This window comes from Haliotis cracherodii, unplaced genomic scaffold (genome assembly GCF_022045235.1).
Source record: "Haliotis cracherodii isolate W230 unplaced genomic scaffold, xgHalCrac1.p SCAF_4, whole genome shotgun sequence".
NCBI classification, from domain to species: domain Eukaryota; kingdom Metazoa; phylum Mollusca; class Gastropoda; order Lepetellida; family Haliotidae; genus Haliotis; species Haliotis cracherodii.
Genome location: NW_027266297.1, coordinates 39420604 through 39444833, shown reverse-complemented (window position 1 = coordinate 39444833; position 24230 = coordinate 39420604). Strand labels below are relative to the sequence as shown.

General features: G+C 38.7%; 1 protein-coding gene across 1 annotated transcript in view; it reads left to right on the top strand.

Moving 5' to 3' along the window:
- The window catches only part of LOC139479226 (receptor-type tyrosine-protein phosphatase kappa-like), a 112086-nt gene that overhangs the window by 42736 nt on the left and 45120 nt on the right, over positions 1–24230 (top strand). The window contains exon 3 of the mRNA XM_071262082.1: positions 20965–21041. Within this exon, the coding sequence (XP_071118183.1) occupies positions 20965–21041 (77 nt within the window). The remainder of the gene's footprint in view (positions 1–20964; positions 21042–24230) is intronic.

The window sequence follows — 24230 nt, the reverse complement described above, 5'->3', positions numbered from 1 at the left end:
GGGGTTGATCCCCACCCGCGTCATACCAAAAGACGTTAAAAGATGGTACTTGTTGTTAACCTGTCTGGTGCTCGACATTAAGGAGCTAAAACAAGGACTGATCGGCTCGGAGTCAGTATACTGTGTCTGAATGGGGTATGCATGTTAAATTGTGGCATGGTATCTCAGTGTGCTAGCACTATAAATCGGCATCAGTCCGGACTAGTACAAACAGCCACACACACACACAAACGTGCATGCACTTTGCTATATAAGTGCAATAATCTGGGACGCGACGTTAAACCCCATTTCACCTCACCTCACCTCACCTCACCTCACCTCACCTCACCTCACCTCACATATCCCAGTCTCAAAACAGTGTGCATGTTTTAGATGTTTTCTTGTACAGCAGAAATTCTGCACCTTACAAATATCTGTATTCACAATATTGTTTGGGGGCACGGGTGGCCCAGTCGTCTAAGGCACCGCGATTCGCTGTGCAGAGTTGCGTCCCCTGGACACGCCAGAAACCTATGATTGTGGGTTCGAATCATGGTTCACCCGATTATGTTTCTAGGTTTGTCAGCACCATACCCGTGCTTGTGGGTTTCACCGAAGTGGTAAACGTCTGAGACCTGCATCACTTTCGGGCTTTCCTCCCACATTAAGCTGACACGCCGTGATATAACTGGAATACTGTTAAAAGCGGCGTTAAACTAAACTCACTCACTCACTCACAATATTGTTATTACATGTCAAAGAGTCAAATATCTCACTGGTCAGTTGCTGTCTTGTTCAAAACTGAATGGTCGGCCTGTTTGTTGAACAGTTTGGCACGGTGCCATTGGCTTTGAAGTAAGGCAAATTCGGCACAGTCAATTTGCCGTTATTGGTAAAATGTTGTTCATGGATTATGTGAATTGAATGGTTTTCGTATTGTGTTGTCAAATATACAAGCATCTGCCTAAACTGTTGTCTTTGTGTTTGGTGTGAACCTGGTCACATTCATACAGGGACATCAGGGGAGTTAACTCTTTTCCCACTATGACCTTGAGCAGTCAGACATGAACATATTTGTTGCCACAAATGAAAGATTCACCAAAAGTTAATTCTTCTGCAATCAAAGTAATTATCATTTTATTACATGTGTCATTAGCAGGTTGACTAGTATTTCACAAGGTGAACGTTCTTGTACATAACGTTTTGTTCCTGGTTCCTGTACATTACACTCGTGACAAAAGTAAGTCTTACACATATTACAGTTAAACCACATTGACACATAGCTCAAAAAACAAAGAAAATACACCAGGTTAGGACAAGCAGACATTAGTCCATATTGCCGATAAGTATTCTACCAGTGTCTGTCATCTTAAGCTATATGACCCATGAACATCCGAGGTAGGAAAGGTCTTCAGTAACCATTTCTTGCCGTAAAAGGCGACTATTTGCTTGTCATTAGAGGCGACTAACAGGATCGGGTGGTCAGGCTCCCTGACTTGGTTGAGACATGTCATCGATCTCAATTGCATGGATCGATGCTCATGATGTCAATCACTTGATTGTGTGGTCCAGACTCGATTATTTATAGGCCACCGTTATATGGCTGGAATATTGCTAAGTGCAGCGTTAAACAACAAACAAATTTAAACCATATATCCAGTAATGACATTTAAATTAGCAAAATGTCACATTCTACCATACCTTAAGAAAATACTCAATCACATCACCACTAATTATTTAAGGATTGAATGTGTATTGTTTTTCGATTCAAACCTCAATGAACTGAAAAAAATACAAAGTCAATCCATACAATTAAATTCGACAATGAATACATGTGTCACCTGCAACAGTTAATCAATAATAATTATATAAATCAAAGCAGATAAAAATGATGAGATTTATAAAATAATTCAGGCATAGGATTACATACTGTGGCGTGACATAAATCAGGTGATTGTTTAATTTATGCAGTGCAAAATACAAAATATGCAAAATATGTAAATATTCAAACAACTAAATTAGTACTAATTGGGCCGTGGCACAAATACAGCGTATCAAATGTTTTTTATGCCTTTTTACACATAAAAGTGTGTAAAAATGTGAATAAAACAGACTAGTGTGAAACAGGGCATAACCAGGTGTAAGTAGATCAAGGTGACCTATGACACCTTTACGACAGGTGAGAACAGGTGCATAATGCCTATAGTCTGTTTCTGCTATGTCAATTTGGACTTAGTTTTATTTTTGAATGTTGAAAGTGCCGACAGATTACCTCCTGTAAAGTACATTTTGTATTGTTCACTGAGATCAAACTAGCAAATCCAGACTAGTACTTTTCAAGTTGTTTTGTTATTTCGTATTTACAGGTACGTAACACTTTTTGTCGATTTTTAAATTGAGAAAAACAGTTTTTTTTCATTTCCGTGAGTACTTTAGTTCACTGAGAAAGGGAAGCCACAGTTGGAAAACTGCCAGTTAGAAATGAAACCTTCAGACATGGAATTTTTGGAACCCAGATGAACGGGCCTGTGCATTTCCTATTTTATTCCTTCGCGACCTTCGGCCTGGAAGGGTGGTTTGGACGATAAACGATAAATATGCATGAATGTTGCTAAAAGGTCGTGTGCATGATGATACAGGTGAGGAGAACAGGAATTCCCTCGACTGTAAATGGGATTCCACGACATTCCGTAGTGCTGAAAGTAGTCTGTTGCAATAACATGTGACCATTTCAGCTAATAAGAATGCAGTAATAACAAAGAAGGGAAATTTAATGATAGTAAAGTATTTATACAAATACAGCTCATCATGACCTTCTTTATGTGTCCTTAGGTTCCATGGTGGTTACATATTCTATATTTGTCCTACGGTTACATGGTGGTTACATATTCTTTATTTGTCCTTCAGTTCCATGGTGGTTACATATTCTTTATTTGTCCTTCGGTTCCAAGGTGGTTACATATTCTATATTTGTCCTACGGTTACATGGTGGTTACATATTCTATATTTGTCCTTCGGTTCCATGGTGGTTAAGTATTCTTGCCACTGTAAATCTTGAAAATAATGCGAGCAAGAATTAAATGCGAAAAATGACAATAGTCTTTGTTCGCAGTTATGAAACTTCACATTTATGTCTCCGAAATGACTTGTCAACAATAAGACGGCCTCACTGCACACTTTGGATAATGGAAATACCAACTTGAATATAAACACAAACATGGTTTATTGAACAGCAGTTGTAGCAAGTTTTTGTGTTTGATTGGATTAAGGTAAGATTGGATTAAGGTAAGGATACCTATCATTCCACTGAAGTGGGGGTGGGGGCGTCACATCGATATTGAGTCACGTTTTTGGACTGCTAACAGCAGTCGTGTTAAATTTGAGAGCATTAATTTCAAGAACGACAGTATTTATTGTCTACTGTGATGGTAATAGGTTTGGTGTATATTATTCTTTAACAATAAAACAGATCTGTAGGTCACAGTGATCTGCTGAATGCGCAAAATTTAAGAATAGACATGGATTCAACGTCCATTATTCATGTGCAGCACTAATCTGAGTAAAGTGCTTTAATATCTTTAAACTTTGGCACACTTTTTTCAAAGCTCAAAGAAACGTTTCCAAATAATGAAAGTGATGATAGAAAACGGTCTTCAGAATTGTGCCTCCATTCTTAAAGCTTAAAGCTAAGTCCATCAAGGTTGTTTACCCAGGAGCACATCTATTGCCACATAGCTAGTCATCTTTCGGATGACACAGACAGCCAATCACCCAACGTACACTTTGATCTCAGGCAAGATTCGTTGGCCTCTAATTACACATTGTTACATACAGACTTTGCCTGCCATGTTTTTTTAATTACACATACTTGCACAGTGGCAGGGCCAGATCTGGGTCAGTGAGTAAGAATGCTGTCGCATGCTGGCAGGGATTAAGGACCATCTTCAATACATGATTAAGGAAGATGTGGCACAGCTGATGAAAGAGGATGTTTGTGATGAGCTTTCGGCAGGTAGTCTGGAGCCATTTTTAGGTGTGAGGATTTATCAGGGTAATTTTATTAAGATCAAATTGCAGAGAATTTGGACTTCATTGCTGGTTAATACATGGTTTAGATGCTATTGCAGTTGCTGTGAACTCTAAGCACTAGGGCATCTAATTCCTGATTATATAAAAAGAAAAGTGAGGCTAGACAAGGAGTCCATATGTTTGTGTGTACATGTCGACACTTAGGGGGTGCACAGGTTGCCCAGTCGTCTAAGGCGTCGCAATTCGCTGTGCAGAATTGCTTCCCTTGGGACCTATAATTGTGGGTTCAAATCCCGATTTCGCCCCGATTATGTTTCTCGGTTTGTCAGCACCATACCCGTGCTCGTGGGTTTCACCATTTGGTAAACGTCTGAGACCTGCATCACTTTCGGGCTTTCCTCCCACATTAAGCTGACACGCCGCGATGTAACTGGAATATTGTTAAAAGCGGCATTAAACCAAACTCACTCACTCACTCACTCACTCACTCACTCGACACTTAGGGGCAGCACGGAGTCGATACAGTTTCATGCTGCAGTGTCCAGTATCTTACTTCAATACTTTGACTTAGGGATGAATATGACCAGAATCATTTCTCATTTGAGGTTTTATTGTGGATGGTGGAAGGCTTAAAAGTAACCACTGCAACAGTAAAACATGAACTCCAAATGGTCTGGCCTTATACAAAGTCAGGATTGGTGGTGTAGAGTTCACCATACACAAAATGTCCAAAATACTACAAACATATTATTTAAACATCCACAGATATTGTGTTTTCAGTCTGTCCTGAAATGTGTATTATTACAATGAATGAGGCCAGTGTGTAACTTTGTCTCAAAACATTTCTGGCCAGGTTGGATATCTCACCCCAAAAGTTACTGGCCAGTTTCACATTTCACTGGCAACAGTTATATTGACCAAAAATTTGAATCTGCAAAGTTATCAATAAAGTTGATAAACTGCAAATCATAAGTCAGATATTATGAAGAGGAGCTTCCTAAATTCATTGTGGTTATTAACTTGATTTTTTTAAATATTTTTGATGGTTGTGTTGATCTTCAGAAACTGGAGAACTTGTTTTATTTTCATCAACAAGAGTTGTCCATAAAAGAAGCACTGTTAAAATTTCAGTAGCCTCGGGCTAGGGACGTTTCAGAATGTTTAGCCTGACTGAAATGTCTCTGGCCATGTGCTAGAGGGCAGGTGCCTCTTTCCTGCACTGATCATGCCACTGTATTGCAGTCTCGAATAAAAGTTTCCACTTTGCTGACAAGATTTTGGTTTTGGTGGGAAGTTATGTTGCTGGGACTATCTGAAATCTCTGTTGTAGCATACCTGAATGAAATTATTTGAAAACAGAAATTCCATGGACTGATGAAAATGTTTGCGAATCTTGGCGCCAATATCCATAATCTCAGGGCAGTAACCCATGTACTCTGTGGGTTATTCTGCAAACAAATAATATAGCATTAGACCATAAGGCACTTCTTTAAATACTGAAAAACCAGTGTATGAAAAAAGTGGGAAAAAACAATCAACAAGCCTACCTTTTTCCACCAATGATAACCCTATACACAGTTCTTTTTTATCAAATGTCAGGCATTGCTTATCTTCCCGAGGCAAGAGAGTTAACTGACTATAAAAGTCCTGTTTCCACCCTTGCCGAAATAGCCTGGAATTCCTGGGGTCGATTGTAGCGCCCCAGTGGTTATTATGAGTTATGTCCCTTCTGAGCCTCTCCAATGGACCAATCCGATTCCATCACTTGGATTTGTTTCAAACAAAATGGCGGCACCCAGTCAAGACAATCAGATCGATAATAAAGATCTATATTGTGATAAAACAGGTCTTACATCACGAAGGGCATCAAATCACGCAAGCACCTTGATTAAAAACATGAAAAGGTTTGGAAAATATGTGTTTACGAGTCCAGGCGGTCCACATGATTTACAAATCCTGCAATCGACCAAAATCTGCACTACAGTTTACGAACCGGATTTCAATTTCCTTGTGCGATTGTGATTGGACTATGCATAGACTCCTTAGTCCAGCCAAAACGTAACTCCATAATACCAGCCTAGTTCGGCAAGGGTGGAAACTGGACTTTTAAAGTCAGTTAACTCTCTTGCCTCGGGAAGATGTGCATTGCTCTGCAATAAAAGTAATTTTTCAACCTTTGTCATTAAGGGCATTGTCATCTGTGTTTGTTGGAATCTGTGTTTGTTTGTATTATTTCTGGTCCAGTAACCAGTTAAACTGCTGCCTTGTTCTTCAATTGTTTTTTGTCATTCAACGACCTAAATGTGTCCATAGTCCACACAATGTTCAATTTGGCCTTTTATATAGAATCACTCTTTGGGGATTCTGGGTTAGAATAGGTCCATGCAAGCTATGATTGTTGTATGAGACACCTTAATTAATCAGGCAGTCAGGATCCATGACTTATCTTGATTGCGTGTCATAGTACCCTGGCTGTGTAGAGCCTTGCTCATAATATCAATCACTGAATTGTCTGGTCCAGGTTGATCATTTACTTACTTTGTTTGTTTGTTTGTTTGTTGTTTAACACCATACTCAGCAATAGTCCAGCTATATGACTGAGGTCTGTATATAATCGAGTCAATCCAGTGATTGACGTCATGAGCTTCAATCCACGCAATAGGGATACAATGACATGCATCCACAAAGTCAGCGAGCCTGACCACCCGATCCCGTTAGTCGCCTTTTACGACAAGCATAAACGCCTTTTACGTCAAACATGGGTTGCTGAAGACCTAATCTACCCCGGATCTTCAGGGTCTATTTACTCACTATCGTATGGCTTGAATATTGCTGAATTTGGTGTTAAGCAACAAACTAACAAATACATGGATTTTCCACATTACATGTCAACACATTGTAACCCAGGATTAATATACAGCATAATACAGCTGTTACAATGTTCGTATAACAGTGAATAATTACACTTAAATGTCACACTTGAAAATAAGTGCATCGGTAATAATGCATTTCTACAGTAATGTCCCAAATATTGTTATTATCTATGATGGGTATCAATCATTCATCATGCTTGTAAAACTGATACCATTCTCAGTGAATTGATTATCACCTGGTGAATGATTGCTTATATGAGGAAAATTAAGATTCATTGTGTTAGATAACTACATTTCTCGGACAATCAGAGCGGGATGGATTTCAACTTCATTTATTTTGCATCATACAAATGGCTTGTGGAACATATTGTCTGTTATTGTAGCCATGTGAACCCACAAGAGAGTAAAGACATTGAGCACACCATCTCTTTAACCCCTGGAGTTAACACTGATGGCGAGTCTGATACAGTTTGATTGATCTCCAGACTATCCCAATCTCCTGGTGTTCTGGTGAGATGTAGTGTGAATCTACAGTCCTCAGATTATTTCATGTGGCTGTTTGTTGGGCCAGCTAGACTATCCCAATCCTGTGGTGTTCTGGTGAGATGTAGTGTGAATCTACAGGCCTCAGATTATTTTATGTGGGTGTTTGTTGGGCCACCCAGACATCCCAGCCAGACTACCCCAATCTCGTGGTATTCTGGTGAGATGTAGTGTGAATCTACAGGCCTCAGATTATTTTATGTGGGTGTTTGTTGGGCCACCCAGACATCCCAGCCAGACTATCCCAATCTCGTGGTATTCTGGTGAGATGTAGTGTGAATCTACAGGCCTCAGATTATTTCATGTGGCTGTTTGTTGGGCCAGCCAGATATCCCAGCCAGACTACCCCAATCTGTTAGAGTTGCTTTTGTATATAATCATATTTATATGTATGTTAAAAAAATTCATGAACCTAAATATTTTTTGTTACCTTTGTTTATATTTTTCAAGATTTTGCAAACTCAAAACTACTTTTTTAGTCGCAAATACAAGGGGTGGTGAACCGTCCCTGTGTTTTAGGTAGGGAGAACTTACTTTTCCCGGTTTTACTTTTGTGATTAAATAATTCAATTTTCCAGTTGACAACTACACAAAAGGTATAAAATAAATAGGATATTTCATGTGTTGAGTGAAATATCATGTTTCTCTCATCTCATGATGGGGAAAAGGTGATATTTTCACTAGATGAGAGAAACGTGATATTTCACTCGACATTTCACACATGCAATGTCCTCTATATCGCCATCACTGTATGTGAGGGGCTGTTGGGTAGCCTTGTGGTTAAAGCAATCGCTCGGCATGCCAAGGATCCGGGTTCGATTCCCAACATGTGTACAATATGTGGTGTCCCCCTCTGTGATTGATATTGCTGAATTTTGCTAAAAGCGGAGTAGAACCAAACTCACTCACTCGCTCACTGTATGTGACACGATGTCCCGGGTAGATATTACTTAATGTGATATTGTGTCAAATATCCCAGCAATCTCCATCACTGTAGGCGACACGATGTTCCGGGTAGATATTACTTAATGTGATAATGTGTCAAATATCCCATCTGTCTCCATCACTGTAAGTGACACGATGTCCCTGGTAGATATTACTAAATGTGATATGGTCTCAACTAAATATCCCAGCTACTTGTAGCACCATTACTGGATGTGACACGATATCCTGCGTAGATATTACTTAATGTGATATTGTGTCTATATCCAGCTGTCACCATTACTGGTGGTGACACGATGTCCCTGGTAGACAGTACTTAATGTGATGTCAAATATCCCAGCTATCTCCATCACTGGCGGTGACACGATGTCCCTGGTAGACAGTACTTAATGTGATGTCAAATATCCCAGCTATCTCCATCACTGGTGGTGACACGATGTCCCTAGTAGACAGTACTTAATGTGATGTCAAATATCCCAGCTATCTCCATCACTGGCGGTGACCGATGTCCCTGGTAGACAGTACTTAATGTGATGTCAAATATCCCAGCTATCTCCATCACTGGTGGTGACACGATGTCCCTAGTAGACAGTACTTAATGTGATGTCAAATATCCCAGCTATCTCCATCACTGGCGGTGACACGATGTCCCTAGTAGACAGTACTTAATGTGATGTCAAATATCCCAGCTATCTCCATCACTGGCGGTGACACGATGTCCCTGGTAGACAGTACTTAATGTGATGTCAAATATCCCAGCTATCTCCATCACTGGCGGTGACACGATGTCCCCAGTAGACAGTACTTAATGTGATGTCAAATATCTCAGCTATCTCCATCACTGGCGGTGACACGATGTCCCCAGTAGACAGTACTTAATGTGATGTCAAATATCCCAGCTATCGCCATCACTGGCAGTGACACGATGTCCCTAGTAGACAGTACTTAATGTGATGTCAAATATCCCAGCTATCTCCATCACTGGTGGTGACACGATGTCCCTAGTAGACAGTACTTAATGTGATGTCAAATATCCCAGCTATCTCCATCACTGGCGGTGACACGATGTCCCTGGTAGACAGTACTTAATGTGATGTCAAATATCCCAGCTATCTCCATCACTGGCGGTGACACGATGTCCTTAGTAGACAGAACTTAATGTGATGTCAAATATCCCAGCTATCTCCATTATGATGTCCCAGGTAGACATTACTTAATGGGATGTTGTGTCTATATCCAGCTGTCGCCATTACTGTAGGTGACACGATGTCCCTGGTAGATGAAGTGAGAATGGACAGGTGTACCACCATAATTTGATGTTTGGTTTGTGTTAGTTGCTTGGCAAACATAATATTGCAAACAGGGAAACTGAAAGTAAAATATTTTCTAAAGTACAAATGCATTACTGTAGTCCTAGGTTAATTTCTGCCATTAAATGTTCAGTAGAAATGTCAGCTTAAATTCTATACCGACTATCAACAGATCAGATGAGCTGTTACCTATTAATGTCTGTTTCCGTTTCTATACTCCATAATATATGAATGATGCATGTTGGCATAGGGTCGGACAGGCAATTGATTGGAGTAAGTTTTACATCATACATATTATAAAGCTGTATTTGTCACTCATGTGAAGTGCACATTTAAAATGGTATTAAATCATTCGATTAAACTGTTGTTCTTCCTTTTGCAGAAACATTGATTTTATTAATGTTTCTTTGTGCAGTTTAAGCTGATCACACTTCAGTGAATATAGAGAGTCAATAAGGTCAGTATCTGTACTGCGACTGCTCTCAGGATATATTTTCATATCATCGCAAACACTTTTTTTTAGGAAACTGATGGAAAATTTATCCTGCACACAAATGTATATATCATACATTTGTCATACAAACATACATGCAATTTTTGAATTTGTAAACTATATTGATAATACATATTACAACAAATCTCAATGTTATAAGACAAAAATTTGAACTCACTACACTGTAGAAGATGAATGGTTAAATGTTTAGTCATTTTTTTTCAGTTCATAAAAAGACAAATGGGAAGAGGTTACATTTAGTAGCTGAATGAATGTAATTTGGTTTTGTGTAATATCTGCTGAAGACTTACTATGATCGAACAGCTTTGCACAAGTTAAAACATGCAGTGCCATCTTTCTATGGCACAAGACCAGATCTGTGTAATGAACTGTGTAAGATGTGATGAATCGTCACATGGTGCTGGACAGGGGCAGAGGTACCTAAAGATGCTGGCCACACAGAACTCTGGGTAGAGAGTGACACTGGTTTCTCTTATGTTGGAACCCATCTTCCCGAGTCAAGGGAGTTAACTGACTCTAAAAGTCAAGTTTCCCCCCTTGCCAAACTAGACTAGAACCTGTGGCCATTACGAGTTATGTCCCTCCTATTGACCAATCAGATTCCACCTCTCATATGACTTGCATCGTTTTGAACAAAATGGTGGCACCCAGTCAAAACGATCTGATCGATAATCAAAATATATATTGTAATTAAAAGGTTACCCGATTTTTATTTGACTATGCATAGACTCGTTAGTCCAGCTAAAATATAACTCCATAATTCCAGCCTAGTTTGGCAAGTGCTGAAACTGGACTTTTGAAGTCAGTTAACTCCCTTGCCTCGGGACGATGGTTGGAACCAGGCTTTAGCTTGATTTTGTTGTTTACAAATGATGGAGGAACATAGTGTATACCAATAATTGAGGTATTGATGGTGCTTGTATGAATGAGCCTTGTAAGCCCCATGATGTTGTCTTTGAAAGTCTGCACTATCCTCACCCTAATTTCTTAGTAGTATTTTATATAACATGGATGCCCCTAATCAACAGCCATTTGTAAAATGATGCCCTTGATTCCTAATTTGTCAAATTAGATTGAATACTTTCTTGTAACGACCTCCTCTAGATAAACCTGACTGATTATTATAAAATGCCCCAAAACCCAACTTTGTCTATTGGCATATTTGACCTGGCATCAGGTCCATAAATGTCAAATTATTTTGTTACAGAAATGAATGTTTTAAAAACTGCTCTCTTCGTTTACCTTCTCCACATAATATGGTGCACTGGTGGCCACTCTTCTAAGTCACTGCAGATTGATGTGCAGAGTTGCTTCCCTTTGACATGCTTGAATCTGTTGCTTGTGAGTTTGAATCCAGGTTCACTCTAGTTCTGATTCCTGGTTTGTCAGTACCACACCCATGCTCGTAGGTTTTACCAAAGTGGTAAACATCCAAAATCTACATCACTTTAGGTTTTCCTCCAACATGAAGCTGACACGACTTGACATAACTCATCTTTTACATGCTCTACAACTAGTTTTAAATACAATCTGTGATACTCTAGTTATTGTACCATCCTTCGATGACTTTTGTCTTGTCACGATAGTGCCAACGTGACGTAAATTGAGTGAGTGAGTGAGTTTGGTTTAACGACGCTTTTAACAGTATTCCAGTTATATCGCAGCCTGTCAGTTTAATGTGGGCAGAAAGCCCAAAGTGACACAGGTCTCAGACATTAATCACTTTGGTGAAACCCACGAGCACGGGTATTGTGCTGACAAACCTAGAAACATAATCGGGGTAAAAGTGATTTGAACCCATGACTATAGGTTTCTGTCCAAGGGACACAACTCTGTACAGTGAATTGCTGCCCCGTAGATGACTGAGTCACCCATGTCACCCTTCAGAAGAAGAGCAGGATACCATAATCGGGGCGAACTGGGATTCAAACCCACAATCATAGGTTTCTAGCATGCCCAAGTGTGCCAACTCTGCTAAGCGAATTGCGGCAACTGGGCCACCCGTGCCCCCCCCCCACCCCCCCCCACCCCCCACCCAACATGACGTAAAATTATAACTCAGACACACACTAATATTAATTACATTCTGTTCTAAGCGACGTTAAACCAAACACACTCCTCCATTTATCATACTCAGACAACCTGAATATTCAGGCTACATTCCATATAACGACATTGCTTATCTATGATATGGATACACTACTTGAATACACACAACTAAACAGGCATTGTCGGACCCAAATGTGGCAAAGGTACCCAGGCCTACTGAGTAGGTTGACAGGAAACAAACACCACATATGTGTGTGATAATGGGGAAACAGAGAGACATTAAGCGATGGTTTTAATCCATCACTATCTGTGGAGCGTACTGTCTGCAGCTGGCCTCTCGGGCTGTTAATGCTGCTCTTGTCCCTAGGGTATTGGGCTGACACGTCGTTAAAAGTTTCTGCATTGGCTCAAAGATTTTTCTTTTTGATCTATTTTTTGCGATTGAAATTTGTGCAGAAAGAATTGGTTGTTTTTATGGAAATGATGACAAGAACCACAAAACATTTATTTTGACTAAAATGAACAGAATGATGTGTGGCCTAATGATGCCTTCTTACTGTGACCCTCCTGTGGGACATTTGGTGTGGCAACAAAGTACTAAAATTGATACTAGTATATTGTTTGTTTGTTTGTTTGTTTGTTTGTTTGTTTGTTTGTTTGTTTATACATGACTGAACGTCAAAGCAAGACTGATGCAAATGATTTGATATCTCTGGTTCTGCCAATATTATTTTTTTTAGATAATGGGATTGACAGATTTTTTCAGCCAGGAAATGAAAACAACATCATTGTTTTACTTTATATACCTTTAAGAACTTAATTTGTCAAAACATGTAGTGTCTTGATGGTTGGTACCTGCAAATGATGGATCCATATTATTTTGTCTAAAGAAATGTTAAGACTAGAGATGGGTATTGTTCTGGCATTAGCGTTACAATTTATTTATGTATTGTGATATATACCACACTGTATTGAATGTGTTTTTACATCTGTAATGTTGTTATGAACCTCAATATAAATACCAAATGACTTGGTCTGAAATGGACCAAACATCGGACTTCCTCCGCACATATTTTACATTCTTGCCCTTTCATTGGATGTTGAGCAGTCACAATGTATGCTTCACAGATTATATACAGGAAGCTTGTCTCAAATAGTTTTACATTTTTAAAAACAGGAATCACTTGCTAAATTCTTAGTTTCATAATTTTAATTTGAGTTGTCACATATATATCAGTGTCTAAAATAGTCTCCTGCCTGACAGCCCAAGACAGTCTGTCTTGCTGACGCATGGTCAGTTTTGAAACGTTGAACGCCTGATGGTTACTAAAGCCCTATTCACATGGACAAAATTTACTCATGTAAGCAAATATACTCATGGAGTATATTTACTCATGTAAGCAAAAGTATATTTACATTGTGTTCACATTGCGTTTATGCAAGGCAGAAGTAAACATCATTTCATAAATAAATTGTGGACTTTTATCATTTGAGGCCATGTCGCTGTCAAAGATAGTCAACCAGGGGAGAAAGAGAGACTTTCCATACTTTCTTAGTATGGGATTAGTCTTAGGATTATGCTAGGAAAGAGAACTGTGGAAGAGAGAAAGTTCTCAACACTGGTGGAACAATGTCGTCAAACAATCATTTGATGATAAACTGTGGATCGATAACTTTCGCATGACACGCGAAACATTTTATGAACATGTTATGTTCTTTGCAAGGAACTACAGTCGTATTTTCCTGATTATCAGTATCTTGGATTTAATATGCTTACGTAAGCAAATAGAGAATCTGTTCACATGACCAGAAATACTCCAGGAGCAGTTATACTTATGAGTCAATATACTTTTACTAGGCCTCATCAGGTGTAGCAAATATACTTTTACTCATGTCTCTTTATTCCTGGAGTATATTTACTCACATAAGCAAATGCGTTCACATGCCACTATAAGTAAATTTACTTATGTAAGTATATATACTCACGTAAGTAAAAGTGTCCATGTGAATGGGGCTTTAGTTGACAATCCAACAGTTTATTGTTATCTTCTGAGAACATTAAACATACATTTCCTATGTTTACCAATTTGTTACTTTTGTTCTTAGCCTAGGAAATTCTTGACTGGCGACATTTTGTCTGGTCTGGTAACTTTGCAATGTTGCCAGTCAGATTGTCTGACTGAAAGTTTTGGGGAATTTTAGGACTGACGTCAAGAATCCTAGGGAGGCTTATATTCCGTGACATGGCCACTGACTGAATGTACAAACCCCTGCGTTTCAGCTTCAGCTGTCGTGTCACAGGGATATTAATTAGCTGAGAGAATAATCCCAGGAGCTTTACTCAAGCTTGACCATTGCCTACGTCAGCTCATGTCGCAAACAGCTGTCAAGAATCATGTCGGTTGATGTCCGAACTGTTTAGGCTTAAAAGGTGTTGTTATAAAGTACAGTTGTAAGAGTGTTATAAAGTACAGTTGTAAGAGTGTTGTTATAAAGTACAGTTGTAAGAGTGTTGTTATAAAGTACAGTTGTAAGAGTGTTGTTATAAAGTACAGTTGTAAGAGTGTTGTTATAAAGTACAGTTGTAAGAGTGTTGTTATAAAGTACAGTTGCAAGAGTGTTGTTATAAAGTACAGTTGCAAGAGTGTTTGCTGATCACACGATCTCAAGGTTTGAGTTTACATTTTGGGTTTATGAAGCCTGATCCCAAGGGAGTATTTATTTGGAGTTATTTTGCCTCAGGGATAACAGAATTGCCGATGGCATGAACACACAATGCCATTTAGAAAGTGGTCAAATGTAACAAATGTTATATTTAGGATAACACTTTCTTGGTGAATTGGAGCAGTGCCACTTGTCACAAAGTATGTGATCTTGACTACCAGTTGTCGGAACTTCCATTTTTGTGGAAGTTTCGGTGGCTGTTGTCATTAAATGCTGTTTGTTTGTTTGTTGTTTAACGGCGCACTCAGCAATATCCCATCTGTATGACAGCAGTCTGTAAATAATCAAGTCTGGACCAGACAATCCAGTGATTGATATCATGAGCATCAATCCACACAATTGAGGTACGATGACATGCATCAACCAAGTCAGCAAACCTGACCACCCAATCCTGTTAGTCGCCTCTTACAACAAGTATGGGTTGCTGAAGACAAATTGTAACCCAGATCTTCACGGGTCCATTATACGCTGTGTTGGCCTTGATGTGATATCACATGGTGGCACAGCACACAGGTCACCAATCAGGTGAAGTTAAGCAATGTCGGTCGTGGAGAGTCCTTGGATGAGTGACCATTTTGACAGCTTGGCTCCTGAGAGTTTCTAAGGCTTCGGTCCTGCCCCACACTGAAGCTAATGTAACACATGTGGCGTCTCCTTGGCCAAGTGACTTTGTTCTAAATGTGCTTCTGTTCACCCAGCAGTGAATGGGTACTCGGTAGGATGAGATGGCAATGTGGTTGTTAACCTTCTAGCACCTAACTGGCAGCTTGGTTTGTATACTCCCAAGGGAGCTGAGAATGACTCTTGAGTGCACACTGATCCAGTGACCGGGGTAATAATAGGGGTTTGAGCATGCCCCTGTGTGGTGTGGAAATATGCGCAATATAAATAGCTTGTTAATATTATTATATAAGTAAGGCATTTTGTATTTGAACTCAAACACTGTCACAAACTAACTATAAATCACAGCAGGCAGTCAACAGGTAACACATCAGACATTGTTCACAGGGATAAAACAAGGACCGGTCAGCTCGGAGTCGGTATACTGTGTCTGAGTGGGGTATCCATGTTAAACTATGGCATGGTATCTCAGTGGGTTAGCACTATAAAACTGGGATTAGTCAAAGTCTAGTTAAAGCAGACAAACGCACGCACGCACGCACGCACGCACACACACACGCAATAAGTGCAATCATTTTGAACATTCCATTAAACCTTTTTTGCCTTTTTCCACCTCACATCATATGACGTGGGAGATTTCCAGAGGAATGCCCTCAGCCCCCCATTGCTGGTTGTAAAAAGCAGTTCAGTTGAACTGGGTGGGGATCAGACTGGGTAGCTTGGCTGATAGTGTGTCATCGTACCCCAACGGCAGGATTGTTGCTCATGTTTTCACTCACAGGTTGCCTGGTTCAGATTCTGTCTTTTACAAATTGCTTCACCGCCTCCGTGGTCTAGTGGTAGAGTGTCCGCCCAGAGAGAGGAAGGTCCAGTTCTTTTATCCCTGGCCGCATAATAACAAAAGATGGTACCCTGCCTGTTTGGCATTAATGGGCTCAAACAAGGACTGGTCGGCTCAGAGTCAGTATATTATGTCTGAGTTGGGTATACATGTTAAACTGCAGCATGGTGTGCTAACACTATCAAATCGGCATCAGTCTGGACTAGTACAAGCAGCCACACACACACAAACACACACACATGCATGCATGAGGCTATATACGTGCAATAATCTTGGACACAGCGATAAACCCAATTTCACCTCATCTCACCTCACATTTGCTTCAGTATTTCTCCACTATTGATTAATGCGGTCAAACAACATTCAATCACTGAAACTCTCACTGCTTAGTTCTGAAACTTTGGAGAATGATGTTAAGAATAAAAATAAGGAGACCTTATAATTGTAAATATATCGCTTCCAGAGTTTGGGCAATGGTGCCTTGTTCTTGGATTATAGCCTAAATACTTTAAATATTGGAATTAAGCAAGTGGAATTATCATGTTTCATTCCCCACTTGGTGATCTGCAGAGACACTTGCTACTGTTTGGAGAATAAGAGCTTTTTCTATAAAATATTGGGATTTTCTAAATTTGTACAGTTAATCCTTCTGCAGTACCAAAGCAAACACTTTGGTTTCATGAATGTATTATTTAGAAGATAAAACCTTCTATGACCATTTCCAGATAGTTTGCTTAATGGATGATGAGTTATTGTTTATTCAGTGAATCATATTACAGGCACAAGATAATTGATTAATTGCTCTTCCTCATATGAATCATTGCATTGGGAAATTAGTTCTGAGAACTGTTTTGTGTATGTTCACAATTTTCTTTCCCCAAACTATATCTTTGTCAAGAGGTGTGTGCATAATAATACATGTCGGTAAGAAGTTTTGATAATATTTCCTAACACATTACTGCAAGACATTACTGCAAGCATGGACAATTTGTCGGGGAGTATTTGAACAGTGAATCAGTGTGTATATGGACAGTGAATCAGGTAGGATATGGACTGTGAATCAGGGTGGATATGGACAGTGAATCAGGGTGGATATGGACAGTGAATCAGGGTGGATATGGACAGTGAATCAGGGTGGATATGGACAGTGAATCAGGGTGGATATGGACAGTGAATCAGGGTGGATATGGACAGTGTGTCAGGGTGTATACGGACATTGAATCAGGGTGGATATGGACAGTGAATCAGGGTTTATATGGACAGTATGTCAGGGTGTATATGGACAGTGAATCAGGGTGTATATGGACAGTGAATCAGGGTGTATATGGACTGTGTGTCAGGGTGTATATGGACTGTGTGTCAGGGGGTATATGGACAGTATGTCAGGGTGTATATGGACAGTGAATCAGGGTGTATATGGACAGTGAATCAGGGTGTATATGGACTGTGTGTCAGGGGGTATATGGACAGTGTGTCAGGGTGTATATGGACAGTGAATCAGGGTGTATATGGACAGTGAATCAGGGTGTATATGGACTGTGTGTCAGGGGGTATATGGACAGTGTGTCAGGGTGTATATGGACAGTGTTTCAGGGTGTATATGGACAGTGAATCAGGGTGGATATGGACAGTGTTTCAGGGTATATATGCACAGTGTTTCAGGGTATATATGGACAGTGTGTCATGGTGTATATGCACAGTGTGTCAGGGTGTATATGCACAGTGTTTCAGGATGAATATGCACAGTGTTTCAGGGTGTATATGCACAGTGTGTCAGGGTGTATATGCACAGTGTTTCAGGGTATATATGCACAGTGTATCAGGGTATATATGTACAGTGTTTCAGGGTGTATATGCACAGTGTTTCAGGGTGTATATTGACACTGAATCAGGGCAACAGACTCAATGGTGTTGTGGCCATACATGACGCCGAGGTGTGATCTGCTGTAAAGAGAGTCCATAGATTGAGTTACTGTCGCGGGAATTCCCCCAGATGCCTTACAATGATTATCTCCATCTATTATTCATACAGTCTAATCGATCAGAAAATGGCCTGTTGTTGTTATGGAATGTTATCAACATCCCAATGTATCGGAAATATTATCATAGATGAATAGAATATGATTAATATTGCTTTCAACTGATCTAATTTTCTTGTCAGTTTGATCTTTTTGCCCCTCTGTCATTACTATATCAATGTAAACTGAAATTGGTTTAGGATAAAGGTGTGAGTAAAACGTTTATTTTTTTAGAAATGAAATCATTCCCAGAAAAGAATTTGTCATCCATATTTCCATGAACACAACCTTTTGATGTCTGTCAAACAAGGGGTTTACATCTGCAGGTATTTCTGTTTGAATACTGATGTTTGTCACGACATACATAAAATCAAAGGCTCTACTCAGGACCATGTCATCTGTATGGGTTTGTAAATACTGGAGTCTGCATTGCAATTGGCATATCGAACTTAATGATTTGCAAACTGGTAAAACGGCATAGTTGTTTAAACAATAATTGTTTATTCTAAAAAATAATTCTTCAAGTTTTACATATGTGGTTGCCCTGAATTTTAACATCTGTTTCATTGTGTATTTGTTATACATTACAATTTATAACATAATAAATTGATCTAAAATCCACTGTGACAATATGAATTTTTTTTATTATTACCTCCTGCATTGTGACATATTGTGAAGAAAATCTGAAAATGATACAAGATTGTCTGGCCTTAGTTGCTCAATAAGTATACACTGTTCTTTGCTAAAGAGAGTAAGTCATGTTTGGATATCTCATGATATAACTTGGTGTCATGCAAATAGGTGAGGTGAAATTGGGTTTAACATCGCGTCCAAGATATATAGCAATGTGCATGCACGTGTGTGTGTGGCTGCTTGTACTAGTCCGGACTGATGCCGATTTATATTGCTAGCTCACTGAGATACCAGGCTGCAGTTTAACATGAATACCCCATTTAGACACAGTATACTGACTCCGAGCCGACCAGTCCTTGTTTTAGCCCCTTAATGTCGAGTGCCAGACAGGGTAACAACAAGTACCATCTTTTAATGTCATGCAAATAAATATTACAGCACTAAGTGTATGTGTTCAGAAGTTGAAGGCTGCTTTGTGAATATATAACTGCAAAGAACTCTACATATATCCCATTTGAGATTAGGAATATCTTGTGGCATCATTGAAGTGACTCCTCTCACTACTTGTATTTTGACCTGTGAAGATCTGGGGTAGAATAGGTCTTCAGCAACTCAAGCTTGCCGTAAGAGGCAACTATGCTTGTCGTAGTGTCGTAAGAGCGACTAACAGGATCAGGCTTTCAGTCTCTCTGACTTGGTTGATGCATGTCATCGTATCCGAATTGCGTGGATCGATGCTCATGATATAAACAACTGGATTGTCTGGTCCAGACTCAATTATTTACAGACTGCTGTCATATAGCTGGAATATTGCTACGTTAAGCAACAAACAATCAAACAAAACTTGTATTCTGTCCCTTAATTTTTATTTTTGTTCATTATGTTTTTAAGCAATGAGTGATGGGTATTGGCCTGACTTGTGTATTACAATTTATTGCATTAATGATTCATGTAATGTGATACCTACCACAATATATTGGATGTGTTCTTTCATCTGTCATTTGTTATGAAGCTGAATAAATAGAACCCAAATGACTAGGTTCAAAATAGACCTGTCTAAATTTTGTTGGATGTTGCTATGGCCACAAGGGATGCGTAATAGATACAATATAAGGAATCAATTGCTAATTTCTGAATTTCTGAATTTCATCATTTTAATTCAACTTGTTGTTTATGTTAACTTCGCCAACTACATGAAAATTTGCATGATTTTGAAAAATGTAATATACCAATGATACATATTCATTAGGTTTTCAAATTGTGGTAAACAAGCTTTCCGGTAATACCCCACACCTCTAGATACAATAGGTTTTGGGCAGTGGGTCTTGTGCCAAAACGTGGGTGGATTTTTAAATATTTCCTTTAATGTACAAATTCATCAATCAACAAAATCAATCATTTGTAGAAATTTAACAGGTGAAATTTAAATTCACATCTGTCTGTCACATTCTGTTTGACCATGAAGGACCATAACTGAATATTTGTTTACAAATGTTAACAGATAAAATTGACCTGATTATATTCAGAATGTTTACAGAATCATTTGCTCTATATTTGGAAAGGAATTTTTCTAAAGGCTACTTGATTTTGGCAGAAGGAAATAGAAAACTGGCATTTTCTATAACAATGGAAAGTTCTTGAGGAAATAAATACAATATCTCAATATAACTCGTAATTTATAAGAAAATGCAAACATAATCTTTGCTAAAAAAGGCATTTGTTTAATTAATGATATAAATGTAAATACTCGCAGAGAAAAAACCCTGAAAATTTCTGAAAATTGAGTGCTATCCTCCCAAACACTGATAATCTTACTCTCACAGGTATAAAAATGTTGCATCTCTGCATCCAGGAGTTTATTTTTGTGTTATCTTTGTTTTGTTGCCAGACGACCACAGCCGGGTGATACTTTGGGATGTGCCTCCCCACATTAAAAATGACTACATCAACTCAAGTTTCATTGACGTAAGTATAAAAGTCTTTTATAATTCATAAAAACGGCAGATTCTACATTTAGAAGAGTTTAAAAACTTTTTGACATGATCATTTATTATGCTTTACTGCAAGAACACTTCTCATGTAAAATCGCATGTTGTTTGAAACTGAACCCTTCTATTTAATGGAGCTCTCTTCACGTTTCCGCAACATATCAGGTAATTGGTAAATTCTAGAAATAAAAGCCATATGAATTCCCAGACATATTGTTTACAGGATCAGATGGTCATTTATTTGGCAAAATAAATGTTGAGTGAGAGCAGGAATCACATTCCCATTATTGACAGAGCTGAAAATCAATTGTATATGTTTTTGGACAAATTCTTCTCGGATTTCATAAAGCATGGTTGCTGCGTGTGAGCATGGTGATATTTCATAGCATACGGGGACTAATCCCTGATGGCCAAGGTTCTAATGCAATCACACTGCTGTTCAATATCCTGTTTACGAGCCTATTGCATGATGTGAAGAGGAAATTCTTCGATACATTACATGCACATCTATTGTGACACAGCTCGACAAGTCGACCATGTCGCTCACAGAAGAACTACATACAGTTTGCTAATGGCTGACATCTTATATAATTTATATTCTGAAACTCTGAGTAGCAGGTCAAGGTAGGGCACATGGTTTTATAAAGCATTAGCTGCTTGGGTACTGTTTCTTGTTGCTAAATAGACTTTTTAAGTGATCATTTATAAGTAGGGATCTTTCATCAACATCAATAAAGACACACGTTCTGATAAAAAGATGATCACAAAATGTTGAATCGCAATCTGTCATATAATATTGTGAATAAATCGGTTGTTAATAATCTTCTGAGGATTAAGCAACACTCTTTTATTTTGCGGGTTTTTAATTATCTTCTAGGCATAGCTTGAAGCACTCAAACCAGAAAGTACATGGTTTGAATTTATTTTTATTTAGCTAGCTGCCCATTTTTTATTTTTTATTAATGCCTATAATATTGCCAACTTTGTTATCGGTATATTTATATATATAAAACATGTACATGCATCCCCACTGACCAGTCAGAATGCTCTTCTATTTCAAACTTGCTTATGCAAAAGATATATCTATTACTGTATTCGACATAATAAGCACCCCGCTCTAATAAGCGCCCAAGGCGATATTTGTTAATATATTGGCTCATGAGCAATCCCAATTAGCACCCTGATCAATGTACAAAAGACTTATTTATTCGTGTATAATACGCACTCGTGTGTTATATGCACCCTTAATTATGGGCAATGAAATTCTGGAAAAATATATCTGTCGTATACAAACATTTTCAGGCTGTCAGCACGAAACCACAAAATTTATCTTTCAACTCTGTTTATTTTTGTGACCAAAATACCATTCTAATAAGAGGCCCCTATTTCTAATTTTGAGAGCGTCCTGGGCGCGTATTGCGTCGAATACGGTATGTCTGTATTACCAAGTTCAGAAACATGTGATGCAACTGAGATTTAACTCTATAATAGGACTATTCTGCATTGCTATTGTGTGATGCTAGTGTAGACCATGTTAATTGCTTGCCCGTGAAGAGATCACCCGTTTAATAAACATACAGCTGTATTACACATTGTGTAATACCAAACATATGCATATGTACTGAGGGAACAAGTTTCACGAACAAATATTGAAAGCTCTTAACATCCCTTAACCCTTAACCCTTAACTCTTAACATCGCTTATTCAACAACATTGCGTGTGGAGATGATAGATCACTGAGAGGAGCTTGTGCACACTCGATGACCCCAGCAACCTTGTTATTAGGCTGACATCACATGGCATTGTTTCGCCAGTGGATCATGCAACAAAATTCAACAAATTACGTCACAGGGTATTGTGACATGATTGTAAACTTTGTGGTGCAGGGCCCCATTCCACAAGGCGATCGTAGCGCAATGACAGTCGTAAGTCTATGTTAAAGTATGTGAGTTATGATAACCTTAGCGTTACGATAATTTTGTGGAATGGACGCCTGAATTCTGAAGGTGGGCCATTGTATAGTATTAAATTAATACTTATGAACTTTGACGTGTTTGAAATATTATTCTGTTAAACTCAACTGTATTATGCTTTGGATTGTGTAGGTGTTTGCCTATTCACACACGAGAGTGGAATTCTAAAAAAACTTATAAATGGTAAGTAATAAATAAAATACTAAACACGCTCTCGTATAAAACCAATTTTATGAAACATGTGAATAGTTGTGGTATCTGACTCACTTTCACTCATGAGATATATTAGAACAATTCACACGTTTCATAAAATTGGTATTACACAGGAGCTTGTTTAGTATTCTGTATTTTTACAATGAGAAGACATATGCTTTCATGAGGAACTAAGTCTGGTTCAAAAGTCAATAATGACACACTCCAACTGGATGAAATAACAAAATATGTCTTGTAACAGGTTTCGAGTCATTCAGACAAATATTGACATGTATTAAATTTTCATCCCTGTAAACAAGTATGAAGGAAAATCAATATCTGGATAATCAATTAATGTCTCAATGCATTTGATGTGACCTTGTATCGTATTGATAGATATAGATTCCCATCACATTCCTATCAATGTATATTGGTTTTTATTTTCTGAAACAATTGTACCTTGAAAGTAATATATCTCATGGTGATATTAATATTATAATCCCCTTAACCCCTGAAACTGCTTCATTTCACAGTGACTTGGTTGATGCATAGTATCCCAATTGCGTAGATCAGTGCTCATAATTTCAATCCCTGGATTGTCTGGTCCACACTTTATTATTTACAGACCGCCATCATATAGCTGGAATATTGCCGAGTACGGCGTTAAACAACAAACAAACAAACACAGTGTCAAGGTGTCAGTGAGTCACTGTCTCACACGTCAAAGAACTGCTGTCATAATGCTTCATATCACAGTGTTATGAGACTTGTGAAGATCCGGGGTAGAAAAGGTCTTCAGCAACCCATGCTTGCCATTGGAGGCGACTGTGCTTGTCATAAGAGGCGACTAATGGGATCGGGTGGTCAGGCTCGGTGCCTTGGTTCATGCATGTCATTGTATCCAAATTGGTTAGATGCTCATGATGTCAATCACTGGATTGTCTGGTCCTGACTCGATTATTTACACACCGCTGTCATATGGCTGAAATATTGCTGAGTAT